The sequence below is a fragment of the Nelumbo nucifera genome, chromosome 5 (genome assembly GCF_055504915.1).
Source record: "Nelumbo nucifera cultivar China Antique chromosome 5, China Antique-T2T, whole genome shotgun sequence".
Lineage (NCBI taxonomy): Eukaryota > Viridiplantae > Streptophyta > Magnoliopsida > Proteales > Nelumbonaceae > Nelumbo > Nelumbo nucifera.
In genome coordinates, this window is record NC_142653.1 from 5,072,782 (window position 1) to 5,098,260 (window position 25,479).

At 38.6% G+C, this 25,479-nt stretch overlaps 1 protein-coding gene across 5 annotated transcripts in view; it reads right to left on the reverse strand.

Moving 5' to 3' along the window:
- Nucleotides 1–25,479, reverse strand: part of TOR (target of rapamycin) — a 134,816-nt gene that overhangs the window by 51,162 nt on the left and 58,175 nt on the right. For all 5 annotated transcript variants that reach the window (XM_088888344.1, XM_019196265.2, XM_010247311.3 and 2 more), the window contains exons 24-33: nt 22,909–23,033; nt 22,755–22,807; nt 12,396–12,519; nt 12,088–12,273; nt 11,324–11,476; nt 11,102–11,254; nt 5,745–5,816; nt 5,484–5,618; nt 5,313–5,374; nt 5,023–5,120 (exon numbers count right to left, since the gene is read on the reverse strand). In XM_088888344.1, coding sequence (XP_088744470.1) covers nt 5,023–5,120; nt 5,313–5,374; nt 5,484–5,618; nt 5,745–5,816; nt 11,102–11,254; nt 11,324–11,476; nt 12,088–12,273; nt 12,396–12,519; nt 22,755–22,807; nt 22,909–23,033 — 1,161 coding nt within the window. The remainder of the gene's footprint in view (nt 1–5,022; nt 5,121–5,312; nt 5,375–5,483; nt 5,619–5,744; nt 5,817–11,101; nt 11,255–11,323; nt 11,477–12,087; nt 12,274–12,395; nt 12,520–22,754; nt 22,808–22,908; nt 23,034–25,479) is intronic.

The window sequence follows — 25,479 nt, forward strand, 5'->3', positions numbered from 1 at the left end:
AGGCCTTCCAAGAGGGCCCTTGCCTCTGCATTGGCTGGGCCACTATAGGCCCAAATCAATTCTCCATTTGCTCTTTGAATCAGTCTTCCGGTTCCAGCCTTTGATCAGAATAAACTCACAGTCTTGTCTTGGGGTGATTTTAAGGGGAGGTTGAGGGTGAAAAGGAGAAGTTGATAGTAGAGCAGGCCAGTTACTAAGTAAGTCATTCCGAGTGATACCCTCAAAGATTTTGCCGTTCATCATCGAGCTGCTAATGTTAGCCAGAATGCGATCTCGAAGAGCCTTCAAGGAGGAGTAACTATCCTCAAATAATCTCCTATTTCTTTCCTCCCAGATATTGAACATGACATCATAAACAATTGCTTTCCAGAAACAGCTTCCTCTTGCCCAAAATCATCTTTAGCCTTGCCAAGAGTTGATAAACTCTATAACAGAATTAGGGGGAGTCCAGCTGAGCTTGCCAAGGAATTACTAAAAACCCTAGGTTTAATACTGATTTCAAAAACCCTAGGATCCCATGATGCCATTTCAAAAATGCACCCTACATTTGATGTATATTTAGGTGGTTGCCTCTAGACATGGAAAAGTCAGTGATTCCCCATCCCTGATAGGGACAAGGATGGGTGTTGAATCCTTGCCCCACCATAGGGGATGAGGGTGGGGAAAGGGATTTTGCCTATGAGGTGGGGCAATGATTTAAAAGGCATGCCTAAGCGCTCAGGTGAGGCACATTTTATGGTATGTGCCTCGCCTAGGTCCTAGGCACAGCACTATCAAAAGACTTGTGCCTTGTGCTTCAGCCCAGGAGTGCACCTTTTTAATAGGGGGTTCTCGTAGAATCAGGAATGCAATATGTTTTACATCACATTAGCTATTTGAAGTAATGCAATTGAGGAAAAAAAGAGATTATAGGCATTCATCAAAAAAAAAAAAAAGAGATTATAGGCTTACGTGCTTGAAAATGTTTTATATGTTTGATTTTATTTTTAAATTTTCATTTGAATGCGCTTTACATATTATGTTTATGTATTTTAATTTTAGATAATAGTTTTTTAAAATATCAGTTTATATTTTTTATTAATATTATGTTTAATAATTTTTTGCTTTTTTTGAATTTTCTGACTTTTTTTTGGAATTTTTTGTATTTTTGTGCTTTTCTTCAAAGAGACACACGCCTTGGGCGCAAATTGCCCCTTGCACTTTTAAAACACTAGGGTAGGGCAGTGATTTAAAAGGCGCGGCTCAGGCACGCCTAGGCGCATTTTGGGGTATGCACCTTGCCCAGGTCCTAGGCGCACGCCTGGTGCGCCTAGGCATGCGCCTGATGTGCCTTGCGCCTCAGCCCAGGCACACGCTTTTTGCACCAAGAACCCCCTATTTGCTAATGTTGTTCATTCATTCATTGCAATAAAATATCTTCTTAAAAGGCAATCAAAGTTATAAAATCATTATTTTTTATGTGAGAAATAAGAATTTTAGACCCTAACATAGACTTGTTCGGGCTTGCCTTGAGGGGCGTGGTACAAAAGCGACTCATAGAAGCAAGAATGCAATATTTTACATCACACTAGCTACTTGAAGCAATGCAATTCAGGAGAAAAAGAGATTGTGGGTTTTACATGCTTGAAAATGCTTTATATGTTTGCTTTTATTTTTAAATTTTCATTTAAATACGCTTTACGTGTTACGTTTAAGTATTTTAATTTTAGATAATAGGATTTTAAAACATTTATTTTAAATTTTAAGTTTATATTTTTTATTAACATTATGTTTATTATTTTTTTTATTTTTTTGCATTTTTTAAAAGTTTTTTAGCATTTTCTTTGATTTTTCTGACTTTTTTTATTTTTTAGCTTTTTTTGTAATTTTGCACCTTGCTTAAAAAGGCATGTGCCTCGCCTTGCGCCTCAGGTGCAAATTGGCCCTTTCCCTTTCAAAACACTGGGGTGGGGACGGGGAGGGGTTGCCTGCCCCAAACCCACCCCATTGCCATTCCTATTGATGGATGTTGTTTAGGGAATGGAATCCAGGTTTGGCAGCTATAGCCTATAGTGGAGTGGTTAGAGACTGTTAAAAGGCTGTTTTATGTTCAGTATTAGTATCAGAGCAGGTTTATTAGACCTGAAAGGAAGATCGCTCAAGTGTTTTTTCTTCATCAGTTGCCTTTTAACAGAGACCATAATGGGAATATCTTGGCTCTTTATTCAGGTCCAGTGGGGCAAATGAGATTCTGTGAAAGCAGAATTATTGGCCATTCTTTAGGGGTTAAGAATTTGTAAGCAGCTAAACTTGAGGAACATTGTGGTGGAAGGTGACTCAAAGATGGTGGTAAGCTGGCTAAAAAAGATCTAAGGAATATGGCAATGTAGGAATTACACGAGAGAGACAAAACTATTGGTAAGGGAACTAAAATTAACATTATGCTGGGTTAGAAGGTAGCTAATGGTAAGGCTGATTAATTAGCTAAACGAGGTCTGAGAAGAGCGATTGTATTGGAAACAATTGTAATGTGGTACAGTAAGAAGGCCAGTGACCTATCAACGATCTTTGGGTTGACTAAGAAGGACGGTGGCCTATCAACCATCAACAGAATCATCCATTTTCAAAGGATGATATTCCAAGGGGTTGGCAGAAGGTGGCAGATACTTATCCCACTAAATAATTCATTTTAAAGGAATGGTCTCCGTCAACAGCATAAATATGATGAAAATAGAATCTTCAATCTCCCACACAGTTGGCCATAGGAAGCAGAGTAGCAGACAGATTAGTTGAGGGAACGAAGCAGAAGCAGTATGATAGCTAACCAGGAAAAGTGGTATCTTAACACAATGAACTCCACCTCATCCCTTTAGCAAGATAATCCACAGGAGAATTTTCCCATGATATGTGACACACTTATCCCTGTAGATTTTTGCATGTTAAATCCTTGACATAATAACCATGTCCACATTTGTTGGAAAATAGTTGTTAAGGCATACAAGCAAAGGCAATGGTGTAGTGCCTAGTCAACATCCCTCAATAAAGCATCTGATGGGCATTGAAAAAGAAAAGGGCTTTCAGTAGGTATATTGATATTATTAGGGATATGCATACAGGGACAATGAATCTACAACAAGGGTCAGCACTTCGTCCTGTTGGACCGGGAGGGGGTTTTAGGGACAAAGGTGGTAATATAATAGCTGTATTCTCAGGTCCTCTTGGAGCAGGAGCTTCAACATGATTTGAATTATTTTCTGTTGTACAGGGGTTCAAAAAGCAAAAGAGATGAATATAGAGAGGTTGGTTACTGAAGGGGATCTGAAATAGTGATTGACTAGCTGAAGGGTGATTTTCAAGGTGTACGGAATCATGGAGATGTTATAAAGAAGATAAAATGTTTAATGAGGGAAATGACAATAAGAATACTTTTGGTTCCAAGGGCTGCTAATGGTTTGGCTGACTCAATAGGAGAAAGTTGTATTGGGCTCTCTTACTTGTATTGTGGAGAGGTAGGTACAAACTTACCTCACTTTGGGGTCCTCATATGTACATATATCCTGTTTATATTAATGAAATCTGTTACTTGTTACTTATTAAAAGGAGGCCCCATGGTGTGTTGACTTATAGATATAATTGGGCTTCAATGCATTACACACAGATCTGTCATTCATATCTTTAATGGTTATTTGTTATGTTTGATTTTATTTTTCAATTTTCATTTTAAATATGTTTTACTTTTAAATGTTATATTTATGTATTTTAATTTGAGACAAGAGGTTTCTTAAAACATTTCTTTTGAAGTTTAAGTTTATATTTTTAATTAATATTATGATTATTTTTTTGTATATATATATATTTTTTTTGCATTTTTGTGCCTTGCGCTTTTAAAACACTGTCAAAGATATAAATACAGTGCAAAAATGTACCAATCATGAACAGATGCAGCAGAATAAATCACTTGAACAGTGGGGTGATGCAGAAGTAAAATTGTTGCATCATGCGTATGCTTTCTGAGCAATCGGTGCATCAATTATTCAACTTCTGCCTGACATCCTTCCTATGTGAGTCCTCTTGTTAGTGTTCATTCTATTGTGACCTTTATGTGGGATGCAGGAAAGCTATTTTATGAACACATGGTTCCCTTTCATTGGACTGGACTCCAGTTCTTCACGAGTTTAGCATTAGAGTAGCAGAGAATTTGCCTACAGGTAAACTCAAGTTTTGGGTGTAGAGGGTGGTATACTGTAAAGAGTCAGTTCGTGGCCCTTTTTAAATCTCTATAAATTAATAAAATCTCATTATTACTCACCAAAGAAATATTCAAATATAAGGTTAGTTTCAATTTAATGATGAACAGTGTTTGGGAGGCGTACGCCTGGAGGCGCCCCCAAAACGCCCTGAGGCGTATGCCAGAGGCTGATAGCCTGATACCTCTGAGGCATACACCTCATACGCCTTTTTCATGAGGTGTGGTAGAGGTGTACACCTCATGCACATTTCATATAAAAAGACAGGAAAAAAAAAAAAAAGAAAAAAAAGGAAAGGAAAGGAAAGGAAAAGAAAGGGAAGGGAAAGAAAAAGAAAAAAAAAAGATAAAAAGAAAGAAAAGAAAAGGGAAGGGAAGAAAAGATAAAGAAAGTGAGCCGGGGGCTTTCCCCCTGGCCCCCTTGGCTGGGGGGCTTCACACCCCAGAACCCCCAGCCCCCCTTTCAACTAGTGCTATGCATCTTTTCTTCTTAATATAAAAGATTTTTATTAAAAATAGAGAAAAATGAGATCCTCCTTCCTCTTCTTCTTCCTCCTCCTCCTCCCTCTTCTTCTTCTTCCTCCCCTTCCTCTTCATCCCCCTCCCCTTAAGGAGGCTTACGCCACCTTGTGTTTGGAGGTTTACGCCTCTTACGTTCTAACTACGCCTCATGCCTCTAGGTAGTGGAACACCTTGCGTCACGCCTCCACGTTTTAAAACATTGATGATGAATTACCATGCATGATAAAATAGTGAAATTTTACAAGGGAAGCAACCTGACATGATTTATTACAAACCTAATGTGGCTTCCAGAGCAAGATGTGGACTTGATGCTTGAGATGCTTTAACTGTGTATGCCTTGAGAGCATCATCCCATCGCTGCAATTTTTCATACCTAAACAGAATGCAAGAATGTGAATGCTTTCAGTAAGAGTTATCTTTTTCATGAAGACTACTAAGAGGAGGAAAATGCAAAAGGAGGATTTCCCGAAGAAAATTCTGAAATCATAGTTCCCTTGTATAATAAAATAAGCAAGATTATTTTTTGAAGGGTTAATATATTGAGTACTTCATCGCTAAAGCATACCAGGACTCCTTCAGTTGAACATCCAAATGTTGTTGGGCATAAGTCAATATCCCCACCGCTGCCTGAGAATAAAACTCGAATTACTAAATCCAGTGGAAAATGGACTTGTGAAAAAAAACTGGTGGAAGATGGCATGTAGTAATATAACTTCCAGAATAACAAATAAACAACCTCATGCTGGTGTAACTGATTATTTATGTGTATAAGAGCTTCCACAACGGCAACTGGGTTTGCATCCATCTTTTTGGAGTGTGCACCTTCAAACTCCATTTCTTTGTAATGTAGGGCCTTTGCAAATGCTCGACACTGAGGAAATGAATTGATTCACTAAGATACATCTAAGATTAAATAGATAATTCTATACGAAGACAAGAAAGTAACAATTAAATTAAGGTAGAAAACCCATTTTAGTTTTCAAAGATGAAAACTCACTTTTTCTGCCAGGGCACCAAGGAGTCTTATATCTATGGGAAGATGTTTCTCATCATGTTCCATGAACTCTGCCTGCAAAAGATATAGTTGAAGATCCTATCACTGGGGAACATTTTCATTCATGCATCCAATACCTAATGGATATCATAACTTCAATGATAACTTGCAATATTCCAGAGCCCATTAAAAATAACCTTTACGTAACAGACTAATTCACCTTAAACAAGTTTTAGCTAATATACACATTAAGCAGTTATTGCATCTATTCACTTATTATGCTCAAAAAAGAGAATTTATATCGTGAAAAAGGTAGCATGGTGTTAACAACAGGTTAAATTAATTAGTAGAGCTTCCAGTATATCATATATGTATTATCATTTCTCTCTCCCTACAACATGTCCAAATCTATACCACCGTTATTGTGAAAGAAACTTGAGGCAAGCACCTCCACCACAAGGTGCTCCCTGTTGCCTCACTTCAGATGCCTCCCTTGAGCCAGACAAGAGGCAACAAAGTCAAGAACCTAACTAATTCCTCTCAAATAATTACTGTTTAGTTCTCTCAGCAACTTAATTATTTCAAAATATATTTCTATTTTGACTGCAGTAGGGGCTTCTTTAACTTTAGTCATAAGATTGTTTTCCTCTGTACATACTACATACTCTGTATAGATCTGCTTGGTAAGTTCTCTTTGTTTCAATAAAGCTCCAATCCAATAAAGAGGAAGAAACCCTGGAACAGAAATTAGGTTGAAGAAACCCTTGCTAAAAAGTGGAGTAATGGTTCAATCAACCACCCAGATGCTTTTTTGAATGGATTAAATTTCCATTTAGTGGCTGTAATACAACCAGAGTAACTCATTTTTCTATGCCCTTGAAAGCCCTACACTCAAGGTAGGACCTGCTGTATTTCTAAAATTTCAATGATTTCATTTGGCATTTAGTCCATACATGCATTAGAGATTCCATGCTAAATTGCCAAGTATTAATGGATATTCTTCCTTGGGTTTTGTATGCATTTTCAAACTTTCATATATTCCTACAGCTTTTTTCTTTGGTTAAAATTTTACTTATTCTCCTTGTTAGAGCTAGCCGAATAAGGGTAGATTAGTCATTTTATTTCTGTTAAGTTATGTGCTTATGTGGCAGCCTTAATAGAGACTTCCTGTCCCATACTTAAGTGGGGGCAGTTTAGTCTTTGTACTACTAATTAGAGGCTAATCCATATTAAGGGTCGACTGATAGGGTTTAATCTATCAAGTTCGACTGTTCTCTTCATCTTCTCCTGGTACGAACTACTATAGCTACAAAACAAACATGGGATCAGAGCTAAAGGGGGCGGACATGCCTCCCGAGGAGGTCGTGGTGGTTCCGTATTTGGCCGTTGTGGTGGTCGTGACTCAAGGGGAAGCCATGGTAAAGGAAAAAGTAACTCTACAAGGAAGTGTACCCATTGTGGCAGGGACGAACATTCGGTGAATTTCTGTTATGATCTCCATGGCCCTCCTTCTACATGGGCCAATCATGCAGTAGCTGGTGGGGTTGATGTCAGTGATGAGTACCGCGTGATGAGTATGAGTAGTTCCTCCAGACTACTTCACAGCATACTACTGCCACCCTTGACCACTCAGGTATAGTTTGTCTGTCATCCAAACCCTCTCCTTGGATTATTGACTCTAGAGCCTCTAATCACATGACCAGGACTCCAGGTGTGTTCTCTTCCCTCTCTGAAACTTCCACATCTCAAACTGTTACCCTTGCCAACGGTTCCTCTTCTCCCATCTGTGGTGTTGGTAATGTTGACACGGCTTCTCTTTCTTTATCATCTGTTCTATATGTCCCTAAGTTTCCATTCAATCTTATGTCTATTAGTAAATTAACCAAGACTCTTAATTGCTCTATTACATTTTTCCCTTCCTTTTGTGTTTTTCAGGATCTCAAGACGGGGAAAAAGATTGGTGGGGGGCATGAGGTTGGTGGATTGTATTACCTTGACGGTGGTGGATCGTCAGTTGCACTTCAGACTTCACTCACTCCTCTACAGTGGCATTGCCGACTAGGACATCCATCTCACAAGGCACTCAAGATACTGGTTCCGTCTTTAAGTCATTTGTTGTCTTTACAATGTGAGTCGTGTCAGTATGGGAAACATCGTCGTGTTCCCTTCAGTCCTAGAGTTGAAAGTCGTATGTTGAGTCCTTTTGCTTTGGTTCATTCAGATGTTTGGGGCCCAATTAAAATAAAGTCTTATAATGGTTACAAGTATTTTGTCACTTTTATTGTTGATTGTTCAAGTATGACATGGATTTACTTAATGAAAGAAAGGAGTGAATTATTTTCCATTTTCAAAAAATTCTATGTTGAAATACGTACACAATTTGGTAATCCAATCAAAGTTCTTCGTTCGGATAACGGTCCTGAATACTTTCTTACTTCCTTTCAACAGTATTTAGAACAGCATGGCATCATTCATCAAACTTCATGTGCATCCACTCCTCAACAAAATGGGGTGGCTGAACGAAAGAACCGTCATCTCCTTGAAACTGTTTGGTCTATTCTTCATCATATGAGTGTTCCTAAACGATTTTGGAGTGATGTTGTACCTTCATGGTCGGTCTCCCTTCTCTATCTTGTTCCCCACCTTGTCTCCCTTTCCATTAACACCTCGTATCTTTGGCTGTGTGCTTTGTTCACAATCTGAGTCCTAGAATAGACAAGCTGGATGCACGCTCTATTAAGTGTCTTTCTTGGCTACTCTCGAACTCAAAAAGGGTACAAGTGTAACAATCCCATTACTCGGAAGTGCTATGTCTGTCCTAATGTAACCTTTTTTGAGTTTGTCCCCTTCTTCTCTAGACCTGAAGTATCCATGTCTCTACCTTTGCTTCCTCTTCCTCTTCCAGTTAGTGATCCCGTTCCGGGTGTTCCAGTTGGGGTTGACCCTTCACCCCGTCCAGTGCAGCTCCCTACTGAACGACCACCGATCTAGCACGTGTATACTCATCGACAGACACCGACTCCTCCTCTAGCTTCTACCTTGTCTGCGGATCCTATTGTTGCTCCTGTCCCTGAACCTTCAGGACTTGATCTTCCCATTGCTTTACGAAAAGGTAAACGTAGTTGTACCCTCCATCCTATTTCCAATTTTGTTTCAGTATCTCGTCTTTCCGCTTCACATCGCCAGTTTGTTTCACTATTGTCATCCATTTCTATACCTAAGAATGTCTGAGAGGCTCTTAGCTCACCTGGGTGGCGGCAGGCAATGGAGAAGGAACTCTCTGCCCTTCAGCATACTCACACGTGGGAGCTCACTACTCTTCCACCTGGTAAGCATGTTGTGGGTTATAAATGGGTGTATACTGTTAAATACTTGCCAGATGGTAGTGTGGAGCGTCTGAAGGCCAGACTTGTTGCTAAAGGTTATTCACAGTTGTATGGAGCGGACTATATGGAGACCTTCTCTCCAGTTGCTAAGATTGGCTTTGTTCGTGTCTTAATTTCCCTGGCAGTTTTATGTATGATTGGCCCTTGTTTCAACTTGACATTAAAAATGCCTTCCTTCATGGTGACCTTATGGAGGAGGTATATATGGAGCAACCACCTGTGTTTGTTGCTCAGGGGGAGGATGGTAAGGTATGCAAACTGAAAAAGGCAATTTATGAGTTGAAACAATCGCCTCGTGCTTGGTTTTGGAAGCTTAGTGAAGTGGTGAAGAATTTTGGAATGAAACAATGCCAGGTTGACCACTCGGTGTTTAGCTATGATTCAGAAGCCAGAAAGATTTTATTAGTGGTTTATGTGGATGAAATTGTCATAACTGGTAGTGACAAATTGGAGATCGATAAACTAAAGGTCTTTCTGCAAAATCATTTTCAAACAAAAGACCTTGGGACATTGAAGTATTTCTTGGGTATAGAAGTTGCCAGATTAAGACAAGGTGTAAACTTGTGCCAAAGAAAATATGTTCTTGCTGGATGAAACCGGACTGTTAGGTGCAAAACCGGTTGAAACTCCAATGGAACCAAATGCTAAGTTGAGCAGTGATACAGAGGAAATATTTGATGATCCTGGAAGGTATAGACGGCTAGTGGGGAAGCTGAACTATTTGAATATCACAAGACCAAACATCTCCTTTACAGTTAGTGTGGTGAGCCAATTTATGCAGAACCCTCGAATACCTCACTGGAATGCAATTCTTAGAATTGTAAGGTACTTGAAGGGAGCTCCAGGCCATGGGTTATTGTACAAACCAGGAGGAAAACTTGAACTAATTGGGTATACAGATGCAGATTGGGCAGGCTTTGTGTCTGATAGAAGATCTACTACAGGTTACTACACATTTCTTGGAGGAAATCTTGTGACATGGAAGACTAAGAAGCAGACGGTTGTGGCAAGGAGCAGTGTTGAAGCCGAATACAGGGCCATGGCACACACTACATGTGAATTAGTATGGTTGAGGAATCTCCTACAAGAAATCGGTTTCTCCATGGATAGACCTATGAAACTGTACTGTGACAATCAAGCTGCACTTCACATCTCATCCAACCCTGTTTTTCATGAGAGAACAAAGCACATAGAGATTGATTGTCACTTTGTGAGGGAGAAGGTCCTCATTGGAGAGATAAGCACAGAACATGTGGGCTCAGGTGATCAGTCGGCAGATTTGTTTACAAAAGGCTTAAGCTTAGGGAGAGTGAACTATATATGTAACAAGCTGGGATTATATGACATATATTCTCCAGCTTGAGGGGGAGTGTTAGAGCTAGCCGAATAAGGGTAGATTAGCCATTTTATTTCTATTAAGTTATGGGCTTATGTGGCAGTCTTAATAGAGACTTCCTGTCCCATACTTAAGTGGGGCAGTTTAGTCTTTGTACTACTAATTAGAGGCAAATCCATATTAAGGGTCGACTGATAGGGTTTAATCTATCAAGTTCGACTGTTCTCTTCATCTTCTTCTTCTTCTTCTTCTTCTTCTTCTTCCTCTTCTTCTTCTCTTCTCCTGGTTCGAACTACTGTAGCTACAAAACAAACACTCCTGATGTGACCAATATTTTGTACACTGTAGTTCATATGAATGCTTGGCCTGGCAGAGAATTCAAAAGTAAAACATAATATAAAATTTAAATATTTATATTTCTAACTATAATACCATAATTTACCAATTAAAACAAACTATAATACAATAATTTGTTTATCTCCACAAAAGCAAAAGTCAAAACCACCATATCATTCTTTGAAGGCTAGGATGTCCAGATAGTGTGCTCAAATTGCACCTCCTTACATTCATAACCTGCCTACCATACAGAGAAAGAAAGCAATTCATACATGCAGGAAATGCCATGCAGAAAGGCATACCAAGTTAAGAAGCGTCGCCAGAATTTCAGGAGGAATATTTGGAGATGAAAATGCCATCTCTAGACTTCGAACTAGCTGTTGTTGAGAAGATTCATTCAGCTGTGCCCAACAACTAACAAAACCAGCAGCAAACAGCTCCCGCCCCACAAATGGCTGCAAATGGCAAAGGTCAGAATTCAAACCTCAAAGAAGAGTTACTCAAGTGAAAACAGTTTTCGAAACCTGCAATTGTGCAAGCCTTGCACATGTTCGTAAAGCAGGCGAAGGAGATTCCTTTAGTAGTTCAATACTAAAATGTCTCATCCACTCTGCCCAATCTTCCTTGGTGCTACGTTGAGAAGCTTCCCCAGCAGTCCGTAATCGACCATCATTAACCTACATAGAATTAATGAAAGTTATAAAAGCTTCCACTGTAAATTGAGAGACAAGATAATGAACAAGCAAACCAAAAGGATGCAAACAAGCAAAGACGGACATGAGAATCAAATGGAAAATTTGACTAGTATATTAGGATCACTAATCCACACTCAAAAAAGAGAATGTAACACTTAAAAATATAAATGAAATTGCAAGCATATTCTTCATCTATCTAGGAAATAGAATAAATGTAATATCATGTTAGTAGGCTGCAAAAAAATGGAGACATCAGGACAACTAAGATACAGATGTTGGTTTCCCAATAGATCATTAATCTAATGCAGGATATGGATGAGAGATGCTACAACTCTATACCGAGCCAAGCATAGTGAAAATCACAAGAGCCTATCCAATTTTCAAGCCAAAAATAGCATTCAACAATGCCTACATTTCAATGTATCAGAAGAAACAGAGACAATACCATTAGTTTTTCCAGAGGTCACTAATATTTTGACATTGAATTTCAAGTATTTTATCAGGGAAAAATCAAATAGATTAGTGTAGGGCAAAAAACATTAAAGCCTTCTCATTATAATATTAAATAGCATTGAATCGAGAAAAGAAATTACTTGATGGTTTCTCAACTGTTTGTGCATCTCACCCCCTTCCTCATAAGGATCATTCTCAACATCATCTAGAGGGTCACTAATCACCTCAACAGGAACCCGACGAGTCAATTTTTGTGAAGAGATACTTCCCATAAGCAGTGGCTCACGTCTTTGCAAGTGACCTTCTATTTCCTCAAATTCCTTGTGCTGAAAAGAGAACCACTTTCATAACTATCTCCACAAAATGAAAAAAAAAAACGAAAAATAAAAAAAAAATCAAATCTAACCTAAAGTTAAAAATAAAAAATGAAAAGGATAAAACAGCAGACCCGCAAACGGTACTTCACTAATAGTTTCTGGATTGATGGAATGAAAATGGTGAAGTCCTCCCCAAGAGAATGTGCCAGAACACAAAAGGCATCAACAGCATCCTTTCTTAGCTCATCATTCTTTCTGCAAGTTAAAAGCTTACAGATGAACCAACAGATTGTGACAAACTTTAGAAAAGCAATAAAGTAAAACGGCATACAAGAATTCAAGTTCAACATACAACCTTGCCAAAAATTGGTCAAAAATGGTAAAAAATGGGCTTATAAATCACATAATAGATCTTAATTATCTCAAAGAAATACAGATAGCTTCATTTAGAGCTCAATTAAAGCTAAACACAGTGACACATTCTAGAATCCTTTAATACATACAGAGAAGCTTCCAACAATTATTCCATTGTCCCAACAGCTGCCATTAATCAAGAAAACAGACAAAAAAGGCTATGATTTCTAGATCCCACCAAATCTATCTAACCCCAGAAACAGCTGTTTATTGGATACAATGAAAAACAATGGAATTCATGACTTCATGTGATTATAAACTATAAAGTATACAAAAGAATGAAAAAATATTCATAATTCTTTTTAGTCAGTAACATGAAAGACATTTTAATGAAAGAAGAAAAAAAGGTATAATTGTAATCTCCCCAATGAGTAGAGTAGAAAGGTGCTGAAATAAAAAATCTGTAAAAGAAAAGAGTATTTCTTGAAGAAGAAGAGAATAAAGGAGAAAAGGAAGAGAAGAGATTTGAGAGAAAAGAGAGCAATAATGCTGGCCGCCCTCTTCACTATTATTTATAGTCTAAAATAATAAAGAGTATAAAGACCAATATGCCCTTATAGGGCGGCTAACACATAAAACAGCATAAAACAAATAAAATAACTGCTCAAAAAGGACCCAACAAGAGTGCTGTGGTCCCCACTTACTATCTAAACAATAAATAAACAAAAACTACCACTATAGACTACACAATTTGTCTAAAACCTCAACAAGTAGGAAGCAAGACCCAAAATAGACCTTGCAGAAACCAAAATCAAAACATTGAAGACCAAGATTTTCACAGCGTATCATCTGAAGTGGGCACTGGTAATAAGGAAATTTTGAGGAGGATAAGTGGTTTAGGGAGCATAAATTGCAATGAGGCATTTCCCCTCTTATAGCAGAAGAGGGAGCATTCGTGCAGGAACAGAGTTGTTATAGATAAATCCAATTTTCTTGCCTCCATACTAGGATGCTTTCAGCAATGCAAGATTTCCATCTGGGAAGGAAGACAACAAAATCTGGCACCCTGATCCAAATGGTTTCTCTCAGTCAGGACTGTTAATTCTTTATTGAATCAGGAAAAAAAAATACTCCCATTCCATGGTACTTGACTTGGTTCCACATATCCCACTAAAGTGTGACATGTGATCCACTTATTCCAGGATTGGAGATTTAAGAAATAGTTGTACTCTTTGTTATGAACAGATGAGATTAGTCTCTCACCCTCTTCTTCACTGCATATTTTCAGCCAAGAAAATATTCTTGTATCAATTTTTAGAAGGCAATGGTAGGAGTGGCAATTTATGACACAACACGTATACTTATAACCCACCCATTTCACACGGTTTTGATATATAAATATATGGTCGGCTGGGAGAGTCTCTTTGACTTCTCAGTTTGACACTCCTTTCTCCTCTTTTCTTCTTCTTCTCTCCCTCTCTTTCTCTCTTCTCTATCTCTGAAAACAGTTCAACTAAACTATATTTGCATGGTATCAGAGCATCGCTAAAAAGGAGAGAGGAAGACTACAGCTTCATTCAATCAGCTCCTCTTTCCACCCTCTTCTTTTTTTATTTATTTTTTCTGGTCTGCACAATCTGGCATAAGTGGTGGAGAAGGTTGCGGCAACCTATTCAGGCGTCCTAGGGTTACGGTGGCTTAGTTACAGGTGAAGGGGGAGTGCGACAGCCCAAGTGAAAAATTTCTGGACTGCTGTCATCACGCGTGACAGCCTTGGTGGTCGAGTGGTTGTAGTTGTGGTGGTCTGAACCCTCTAAATAGCAGTTTCAAGAGGGATTTTTTTGTGGTTATGAAATTGTTTACTCACAGAAGTGGCCGAATGTATGCTAGGCCATGTTCGTGGTGATTGGATGAGTGTGTTGGTGTAGTATTCAAAGAACAATAGTCGAGGTGCTGGGACTGAGTTTCTTTTTTTTTTTTTTTTGGACGGGCGGAATCAGCTTTGTAGGTAGAAATGGTGTTGATGAGGGATGTTAGTGGTGACCAGAAATCGAGTGTGATGATCTCCTCTAATTTTTTAAGTGTGCAGATGACATCCATCAAACTCAACAGTGAAAACTATGTGCCATGGGCTACATCGGTGGAAGTGTTTCTTAGGGCTAATAAGAAAGTGAAACATGTATGAGAGGAGAAACCTATTGCTGAATCTTTGGGTTTCAGTGATTGGGAGCAGGAGGATGCTCAAATCATGACGTAGTTGTGGAATAGTATGGAGCCTAAAATCAGTGTTAACTTTATGTTCTTAGACACAACAAAGGATATATGGAAGCATGCCAAGAAACTCTATTCCGGACAAGACAACACTACAAGAGTTTATCAGCTTTATCAGGAGTACTTCAGTTTGCAACAGGGAAACCAGACCCTTGAAGAATATTATGCCAATATGAGAAATCTTCGAAATAAACTTAATGTCCTTCATCCCTTAACTCCGGATGTCAAAATTCAGCAACAACAAAGGGAACAACTAGATGTTACCAGGTTCTTGGTGGGGCTGAAATCAGAAACGAACCTGTCAGAGCAAAGATATTAAGTGGATCTGCCCTCCTTAGAGGAAGTGTTTGCCCGTCTCCATAGGATCTCTCTTAATCCAATAGAGAGTACCATACCTCCTGACACATCAGCACTTGTTGGAACTCGAGGAGGAGCTTATGGGAACCGAGGAGGTGGTCGTACGGTTCGGGGAGGCCGTGGTAACCCTGTGTTTGGTCATAGCAATGGTGGAGGTCGTGATTCAAGGGGAGGCCATGGCAAAAGAAGAGGAAGCACTACTAGGAAATGTACACATTGTGGAAGAGATGGACACACAGTTAGCTTCTATTATGATCTGCATGGTCCACCCTCCACATGAGCTAATCATGCAGTTGGTGGTAGTGAAGCCAGTGAGAATGAACCAGTTGATCCAACACCTTCTATAGTCACAACTATTTCTCGGAAGGAGATGATGGGTATTCCAAGAGATGAGTATGAGAGATTCCTTTAGGCTACTTCACATCAGAATACTGCCACCCTTGCTCATTCAAGTATGGTTTGTCTGGCATCAAAACCTTTCTCCGGGATAATTGACTCTAGAGTCTCTGATCACATGACCGGAACTCCAGATGTGTTTTCCTCTCTCTCTCTAACCTCCACATCACATAATGCTACCCTAGCCAATGGTTCTACCTCCCCCATTTACGGTGTTGGTAATGCTGACACAGCATCTCTTTCTTTGTCTTCTGCTTTATATGTACCCAAGTTTCCTTTTAATCTTATGTCTATTAGTAAACTAACTAAATCCCTCAATTGTTTTATCATGTTTTACCCTTCTTCTTGTGCCTTTTCAAGATCTCAAGACAGGGGAGAAGATTGGTCGAGGGCATGAAGTTGGTGGATTGTATTACCATGACGGTGATGGTTCTACAGTTGCACTTCAAACTTCTTTGACTCCTCCCCAGTGGCATTGTAGACTCGACCATCCATCTCTTAAAGCTCTCAAGTTAATTGTTCCGTCATTGAGCCATCTGTCTTCTTTGCAGTGTGAGTCATGTCAGTATGGGAAACACCATAAGGTTTACTTTAGTCCTAGAGTTGATAGTTGCATGTTAAGTCCTTTTGATTTGGTTCATTTAGACATTTGGGGTCCAATTAGAATTGAGCCTTATAATGGTTACAGGTATTTTTGTTGATGACTATTCAAGAATGACATGGATTTATTAATGAAAGAAAGAAATGAATTATTTTCCATTTTCCAAAAGTTTCATGCTGAAGTGTGTACACAATTTGGTGTTTTAATTAAAATTCTTCATTCAGACAATGGTATAGAGTATTTGGAACACCATGGCATTATTCAACAGACATCTTGTGTAAACACTCCTCAACAAAATGGGGTGGCTGAGAGGAAGAACCGACATCTACTTGACACAGCTCGGTCTCTTCTTCATCATATGAATGTTCCTAAACGTTTCTAGAGTGATGCAATACTTACTGTTTGTTTTCTCATTAATTGCATGCCCTCGTTCATTCTTGATGGTCGTTCTCCGTTCTCTATTTTGTTTCCTACTTTGTCTCCATATCCCTTGACTCCCAGGATCTTCGAGTGTGTGTGTTTTGTTCAGAATCTTGATCCTAGTCTAGACAAGTTGGATGCACACGCTCCATTAAGTGTATCTTCCTTGGCTACTCTAGGACTCAGAAAGGGTATAAATGCTACAATCCTATTACTCGGAAATCCTTTGTCTATCTCGGTGTTACATTCTTTGAGTCTGTGCCATACATCTCAGGTCCTGATATTTCTCCTTCTCCCAAAGAGGTTCCTCTTCCCCTTCCAGCTGATAATCCCATTCCTGTTGTTCCCGTTATGACTGGCTCTCCACCTTCCCCAATGCAGGAACTTACTGAAAGGCCACCAATCCGTCAAGTGTATACTCACCGACAAAGACCAGCACCTCCTCCAGCTTTTACTTCGTCTGCAGATCCAAGTTCTTTCACACCCGAGTTGCCTTCTGACCTTGACCTTCCTATCGCATTGCGAAAAGGTAAACGTAGTTGCACTTTGCACCCCATATCCAATTATGTTTCTGTCTCTCCCCTTTCTACTTCCCATCACGAATTTGTTTCTCTATTATCCTCTGTATCTACACCTAAGGATGTTCAGGAGGCTCTCACCTCGCCAGGGTGGCGTAAAGCTATGGAAGAGGAACTCTCTGCCCTTAATCACAACCATACATGGGAACTCACCAATCTTCCCCCAGGTAAGCATGTTGTTGGTTGTAAATGGGTGTATGTTGTTAAATATCTACTAGATGGGAGAGTGGAACGGCTGAAAGCTTGTTTAGTTGCCAAAGGGTATTCTCAACTTTATGGTGTAAATTATGTGGAAACCTTTTCCCCTGTTGCTAAGATTAGCTCAGTACATGTGTTGATTTCCTTAGCAGTCATGCATGATTGGCCTCTGTTTCAGCTCAATTTTAAAATTGCCTTCCTCCATGGTGATCTTCTAAAAGAAGTGTACATGGAGCAACCACCAGGGTTTGTTGCTCAGAGGGGGGATGGTAAGGCAATCTATGGGCTCAAAAAATCTCCCCGTGCTTGGTTTTGGCAAATTTAGTGTAGTGAAGGAGTTCGGAATGAGACAATGTCAAGTTGACCACTCAGTATTTAGCTATGACTCTGAAGCCGAGAAGATCTTGCTAGTAGTTTATGTGGATGACATAGTCATCACTGGCAGTGATAGACTTGGGATTGATAGACTGAACGCCTTTCTTCAAGATCACTTTCAGACAAAAGATCTTGGGAAGTTGAAGTATTTCTTGGGTATAGAAGTTGCTAGATCAAAGCAAGGCATAAACCTATATCAGAGGAAATATGTTCTTGACCTATTGGAAGAAACAGGACTATTAGGTGATAAACCAATTGAAACTCCCATGGAACTGAATGCCAAGTTGGGCAGTGATATAGGTGAGTTATTTGATAATCCCACAAGGTATAGAAGGCTAGTGGGAAAACTGAATTACCTAACTATCACTAGACCTGATATCTCATTTGTTGTCAGTGTGGTAAGCCAATTTATGCAAAGCCCTTGAGTTCCTCACCGGGACGCAGTTCTTAGAATTGTGTGTTATTTGAAGGGGGCTCCAAGCCTTGGGTTATTGCAGACGCAGATTGGCTATACAGACGCAGATTGGGCAGGCTCAGTATCGGATAGGAGATCCACTATAGGTTATTGCACCTTTCTTGGAGGAAATCTAGTGACATGGAAGAGCAAAAAGCAAACAGTTGTAGCAAGGAGCAGTGCAAAAGCAGAATACAGGGCCATGGCACACACTACATGTGAACTAGTGTGGCTGAAAAATCTTTTGCAGGAAATTGGGTTCTCAACAAGCAAACCCATGAAGCTATATTGTGACAACCAAGTTGCAATTCCATCCCATCCAATCTAGTCTTTCATGAGAGAACTAAGCACATAGAGGTAGATTGCCATTTTGTAAGGGAAAAAGTCCTCAATGGTGTCATAAGCATAGAGCATGTGAGAACAGGTGATCAGTGGGCAGATATGTTCACAAAAGGGTTGAGTTCGGGAAGAGTGAGCTATATATGTAACAAGGTGGGACTATATGAGATATATTCTCCAGCTTGAGAGGGAGTGTAAGAGTCGGCTAAGGAAGGGTATTTTAGTGGGGGCATAGTTGCCTTTGTACACAGTTTTGGTATATAAATATATGGTCAGCTGGGAGAGTCTCTTTGACTTCTCAGTTCGATACTCCTTTCTCCTCTCTTCTTCTTCTTCTCTCCCTCTCTTTCTCTCTTCTCTATCTATGAAAACAGATCGACTGAACGACTTTTACAGTATTGTATTGTATTTGCATCAACTATGAAAGTCCTTTTATGAGAAAAAAAGTATTTAAAAGGAAATGGGTTAGGATATCCATTGGGTAAATCTAGATGACTTATTAGGTTGGGTAAAAGTCATACAATGTATCTGACTTAAAATTTAAAATTTCCCAAATTCCTTTCACATGTAAGTCAAGTGGCATAATCTAGTATTTATTAATTGATGTAGCAGATAAGTTTATCATTACATCCATGTTTACATGTGATGTAAGGGCATCTTTTCTTTTTTCCACCAAAAAAGGTTCAGCTCTGTTGTCCCTCTTATAATCTGATAAGAAAACACCTAAGATAAGAAAACTTGTGGGATAACTGTTGGATTGGAATCTTATAAAATCAGATCGTAAGAATAGACTTAAACCCAAATGGCCAAATCCTGAGTAGTGGACAAGATAATAGAAAATAATTCCAATCAGATAGCTTTTGAAAAGAGTCAAATATTCAAAATGTAAGATCCCAAGCATATTATGTTTCCATCCAATGATAGATATTGCACTTCCTCAATAGGCATCACTATGAGGGTTTGACCCATTTCAGGGGGTAGGCAGGCCTAAGACCTTCCCCTATTTCTTATTTTTGAAAAAAAAAAAAAAAAAAAAAAACTGATACACCCCTTCCACGGTATTGGGACGTATCGATACTTTGAACCTTGATCTGCTGCATCAAGTGTCACTCCAAATTTGGAGCGACCCCAATGAAATGTGAACACACCAGTGTTTTTTATCAGAAATTCAGTTGATGTGATATTTTGTTTTTTTTTTCAAAACACTGGCATGATCGTATTGCACTGGCGGTCACTCCAAATTTGGGGCAATGCCCGATGCAGCAGATGCGAGTTCACTCTTCACTAGCTCATATGGGCAGTTAAAAAATATTTCTCTAGCTCCATTTATTGGATATACATCATTTCTCCTTAAATAGGGGGTGCCCATACATATGAGCGGCAACATCTACATTTAGCTTATCTGAAATCCACTCCTAGTGAAGCTATCCTCCGGTGAATTCACCAACCTCAGGATCCATCTTTGCTATAGTTGCAAAAGGATAATTAAGTGCCACAAAGTCAAGGCCCTCACCCTCAGCTGACATCTTTTTTTTTATCAATAATTGAATAAATTTTATCAAAGAAGTACAAACAGAAGAGGGGAGATAAACTCTCTTAGCATTGGCCAGCAAATAAAAGAAGTTACAACGTAGCCCAACAAACATTACCTCTTCCCACCCATTGTTTAGCCAAACACATGAGCTTCCTTTTTTCATTGGTGTAATCTCACCATCCCATCCCCTCCTCCTTTTGAAGCCAGCTAATAACGAGCATTGAGTCCCCTTCAATTATCAGTGTATAAATATTTAATTCCTTGGCTTTCTGAATTCCTTCCATAATAGCAAAAATTTCACCTCTCAAAGAATCTCCCATGCCAATAGGGGTTGATCCCACCCTCATCTCACTGCTCCCTCAACTAGCATGAGAAAGTAGGCCCCTACACTAGCATGAGAAAGTGGATTGAGCAGACTACAAAATTTCAAGATTCCAAAAATTTTCTCCAATTTTTCTTCGGAAAATTATTTAAGAATGAAACATTTGTGTTAAAGCAGGCGGGCCCCACTAACAGTAAATTTCCTAGTCCTTAATTTTCTTATTTCCTATATAGTCTTGACAGTGAATTTCCTAGTCCTTAATCACCGTCCAGGCCTTATTTTTACATAAATGGTTGTTTTATCTGAAAGTGTGCAATTGTTGTTATCATGCTATACCTTGGGATTCATCATCATCATCTAAAGCCTTGTAGCAACTATATGGTTGCTTTGCCATTCCATTCTTGTGGTTGTGATCCTATATTGATCGTTTGTTGTGTTGGAGTTTCTTGTGGTGAATCAAGGTTGATCATGTGATAGTGTAAAGCCCTACACTTTGATAGGCAATGATTCCTAGGCAATATCAAGTGAATCGCCGAGTAGGTTCTAGATTTGAGTTCATTCCACACTATAGGCAGGAAGGCAAGTGGTCTAAGATAGCCTTTTGCATTCTTTCCTACAACTTCTCCCTTCCAACCCTCAACCTTATCCCATTCATCTTCCCTTGAAGAGGAAACAACAAATTAAGCTTGGTGGTAAACATATATATAATTCCATCGTGGCCTATTGTTTCACTTTCTATGTCTATTTTGGGACCTCATGTTTCTACTTTACAGCTTCCTTCAGAGTCCTCTGAAGGACAACAAAAGAAACTTTACATGTATACAAAAGAAACTTTACAGCTAATATTCCCATCCAGTCAGCTTCTTTCAGCCAAAGTAATTCTGACATTCATAGTGATTTGATCTGCATCCATCAACTGCAATTCATAACAACAAGCATAATTGTACAAATGGTTTGCAATTTTTCTGAAACACTGTGACATTTCCTATCACCCTAAGGAGAAAAATGTAAAAATTAACTAGTTTACAAGAATAAATTGGAAACAATCATGAGGCAGAGAAAATGCTCAAACCACATGTTTTGCATGAAATTAAGAAAACATAATAGGATTTATTGATTCTAGAACTTTGAGTGAATAATTTGAATTAGGTATTCTTAAATTAATGATCTAACCAATTTTTTTAAAAGTGCTTTATATTTGGAAAATCTAATTCAAGTTGTTCATTCCAGGGTCTAGAATCAATAAATCCTGATACCTTTATTTCATGCAATAGATGTATCTGAGCATTTTGTCACGATTAAGATAGAGTACCTCTAAGTGGAGTTAGCATTTTGTCATCCTTAAAATTTCGTTTTGAAGGATCCTCACCTTGCATGATAAAAATATAGTGGGTTGTTATTTTTATTTAGATTTTAAGTGTTTTATTATACCTTCTTTTAGAATTTCTTGAAATTTTATAAATAAATTCCCTTTTTTATTTTTTAAATCTCCCAATTTCAGATTTTCAGATAACTGAGAGAAATTTACAAACTTCCCTATTTGCACATGCAAAATGCCGAACTACCAAGGAGTTAATATTTTCTGTTTAAGGCAAGTGAACCCTGTATTTTTGTCGATCTAATAAAGGTCATTTATTAGGGGTATGCTAATCTTTATATTCTTTTAAGTTGTAGGGCATCATGTAAACCTTAATCCCACAATCTTTTATTTCTTTCCCACTTCTCTATTTTCTGCTTTCTCTCTTACCTTTCTTTCCATACTGGTTCATCTCAGCTCAGATGAAAAGATATGAAAACTATGTCCTTTTACTTCTTCTCTTTCAAGTGTTTCTGTTCCTTTCAGTGTTGCAGAAGCCCTTGAATTGTCCAAAATGAAAGAATATACCTGGAAAGTAGGTGATTTCCCAAGCAGTACAAGGCTACTAAAATGCAATTAGATTTTCACAATTAAGCAAGGTTTGTGGCTAAAGAGTACACACAAACTCATGGTATGGACCACCAAGAAACTTTCACACTGCCCCTGGTAGCTAAGACAAACTCAATTAGAGTTATACTCTTACTTGCTGTTAACATGTCTTGGACCTTCCAGATCTTTTTGGATAGAGATTTTACATTTTGAAGATGGTATATCCTTTCTGAGTCTTAAATTTCCTTTTTATATACATAAATATAAACATGACATCATTTTTATGGACAAAAACCACAAAACAAAGGAAACATAGAATTCAAGACTGGCAAATCAGTGTTTAATTATGTCTGTGCATATAGCCATATATGTAGGTATAACTGACCCATCCAAGACAAGCTTCAAATGATGCACCAGAGATGATACGTGACCAGTGACCTGAAAAGAGAATAAAAATAAAACACAAAGCAAAACAAGTACCATTATTAGATATTGGTTGAATCCCACATAAAGACATAAACAAAAGGCTCTTCACTAACCTGCACGCTTGGAATCAACCTTGTAAGTGTCTTAATAGCAGCACGGCGTATATCCACTGAAGCATCAACCTTAAATAAACGTATAAGTGCAGGAAGAAGTAGATGCATGTGTTCATCCAGTGTTCCTACATTTGAGAACATCTTATGAGAGTTTACAAATTGATCAACATACTTCATAGCTAAGCACATAAACATTTGCAAGTACACATGCATACATATGTAATACATATATAGCAAAATAGGAGGATCTTGTGAGACACTAAAAGGGGTTTTTAGTACAGCTTTTGCTTTACATTAGTTTACTAAGCATCCTCTCTATTAGAAAGATAGATATCTTTAAGTACACTTTTATTTACTTAATACTCAAGACTCAGATAAGAAATATATAGATTCCTTGGCCTTTGTGTGAATGGAGAATAGTCCCACATGAGCAACTTAGTCTGCAATGCACTAATATTCCTGTTGTTTTAGTTTTCGTCTTCTTTAACATCAATACAGAAACTTCTTTGGGACTTCTTTGGGACCTTACCAAGCTGACAATGTTCCAACTAATCAAAACCAGAACTCCAATAAATTCACAACATCACTCCCAATGTATAGCATTCTATACGCAAATCCATGAATTTTGCAAGAAAAGGGGGTCGGGAGGTAAGGGTGCAACTTGGGTGGGCTCAACCCAAGCATGACCTGACCCAACCCGAGTTTTTCATATTTCTGCATGGATTGGGCCTAGGCCAGAAAATTCAGGCCTGACCTAAAGTTGGGTAGGGCTTTGGTTGAGACCTCAGGTAGCCTGACCCCAACCTCAGACCACCTGAGCAAATACATACATATATGTATTATATTTCATATAAAAATATATTCTTTCTAATTATAAATTCATATATGTATAAAATATGTATGTATACATTTGTAAATGAAATTTGTACATATTTTTTGGAAAGAAATAAAGGAAACGTGATAAGATATCACCGATACAAGTCAAACCCAAGACCTAGCCCAACAAACCCTCCAACCCTACCAATACATCCAAAATTTCCCCAACCCTTACAAACGAAACAAAAAGCAACTTCCATAACCCGAGATACTACAAAGCCCAGCTATCCCCCTTCCCCCCTACTCTCCCCAAACCAACCACAGTCCTAAAAATTTTACCAATCAATTCTCCCCTTTAAAGTTAATCTTCATTCAGCGGGTATCCTTTTTTTCCCCTCCTAAAACATATACTCCAAATAACCAAGGTTCAAAGTATCGACATGTATCGGTCGATACATATCGTTCCGAGACCCCTCCGATACGCCCCCATAGTGGGTGTATCAGGGGTCTGACCAGTTCAGGGGGTGGAGGAGCCCTAAACTGACCCCCCTGAACCAATTTCGAAATAAAAAAATAAAAAAATAAAAAAAGTAAAAAAAAAAGGTATTGAATCGCCCGATACGCCGATAGGGGTGTCTCGGGCGTATCGATATTTTGAACCTTGCTAATAACTTACTTGGACTTCAGTTTCTACTATTTTTCCAAATTCCAAGTCCACCTTTTCTTGTATTTTTCTCACTCAATCAATAACTGTCTCCTCATTTTCCTCCTTCACTCGATCAATAACCTCTCCAATAATATTGTAAACTGATGTACTTTGGCTTGTTGGGAACCTATTAGCTTTTTTGGGAATCCTCCGTAACTGTAGCTTGAAAAATCTTGGGGATGACATCTTAGTCATCATATTGTAATGTTACAGCTTTAATTAATTTTAATAAAATAATCATCTCCTGCTGATCAAAAAAATAACCTCTCCACTAATTTTTCCAATGCTTCCAACAATGACAGGTACGGCTAGTCTAGGCAAAGTGGTAATAAAGAGAAACCCAATTTGGAAGCAAAAGCCCTAAATGAACCTTCTATTTGATAGTCATTGAGGTTCATTTTTTCATGTTTCTAGCCTTTCAGTATTAGAGGATTTATTTGTGATTATAAAGATTTGGAATCACCTTTCTATTTACCCATGGGATTCAGGTATAAGGGTTATTCAATAGTGTTGCTGCCAAGGATGATGTGCGCCTACACTAAGTTTTAAAAAGTTTTAAGTGTTTTAAAAGACCCATGTTTTTTATTTTAATTATCAATTTAAGTGTCTTCAAAAATCACACTTAAAGTAGAAGAAAAGGATCATGACTGATTTAGGCATCAAATTGAGTGAACAGTAACTCGAGCCCTATTCTTGCTCTACGGATATGTCTTGTAGTAAGCCACATTTTTAACCTCCTGAGGTAACAATATAAGGAGCATAAGCCCATCCTTTCTGTCCAGCAGATCAGGTGCTGAAAATTCATTTAGAGTCAAAATTTTCAACTCCACTCTAGCAAAACTTTAGTGACCATAGTTGTCAAGGCATTGCCTAGGCGTCGATTAAGCACCCAGCCAAGGGTGCCTCAAAAAAACACCTTTACTTACAGCAATAGGGCGCCCGCCTAGGCAACAAGGTGACAAAAATGACAAGGCAGGCACATTATTATAATATCACTCTTGCTATATGCTATTAATATGCATGCTAATAGCCGAATAGATTCTTTTTTG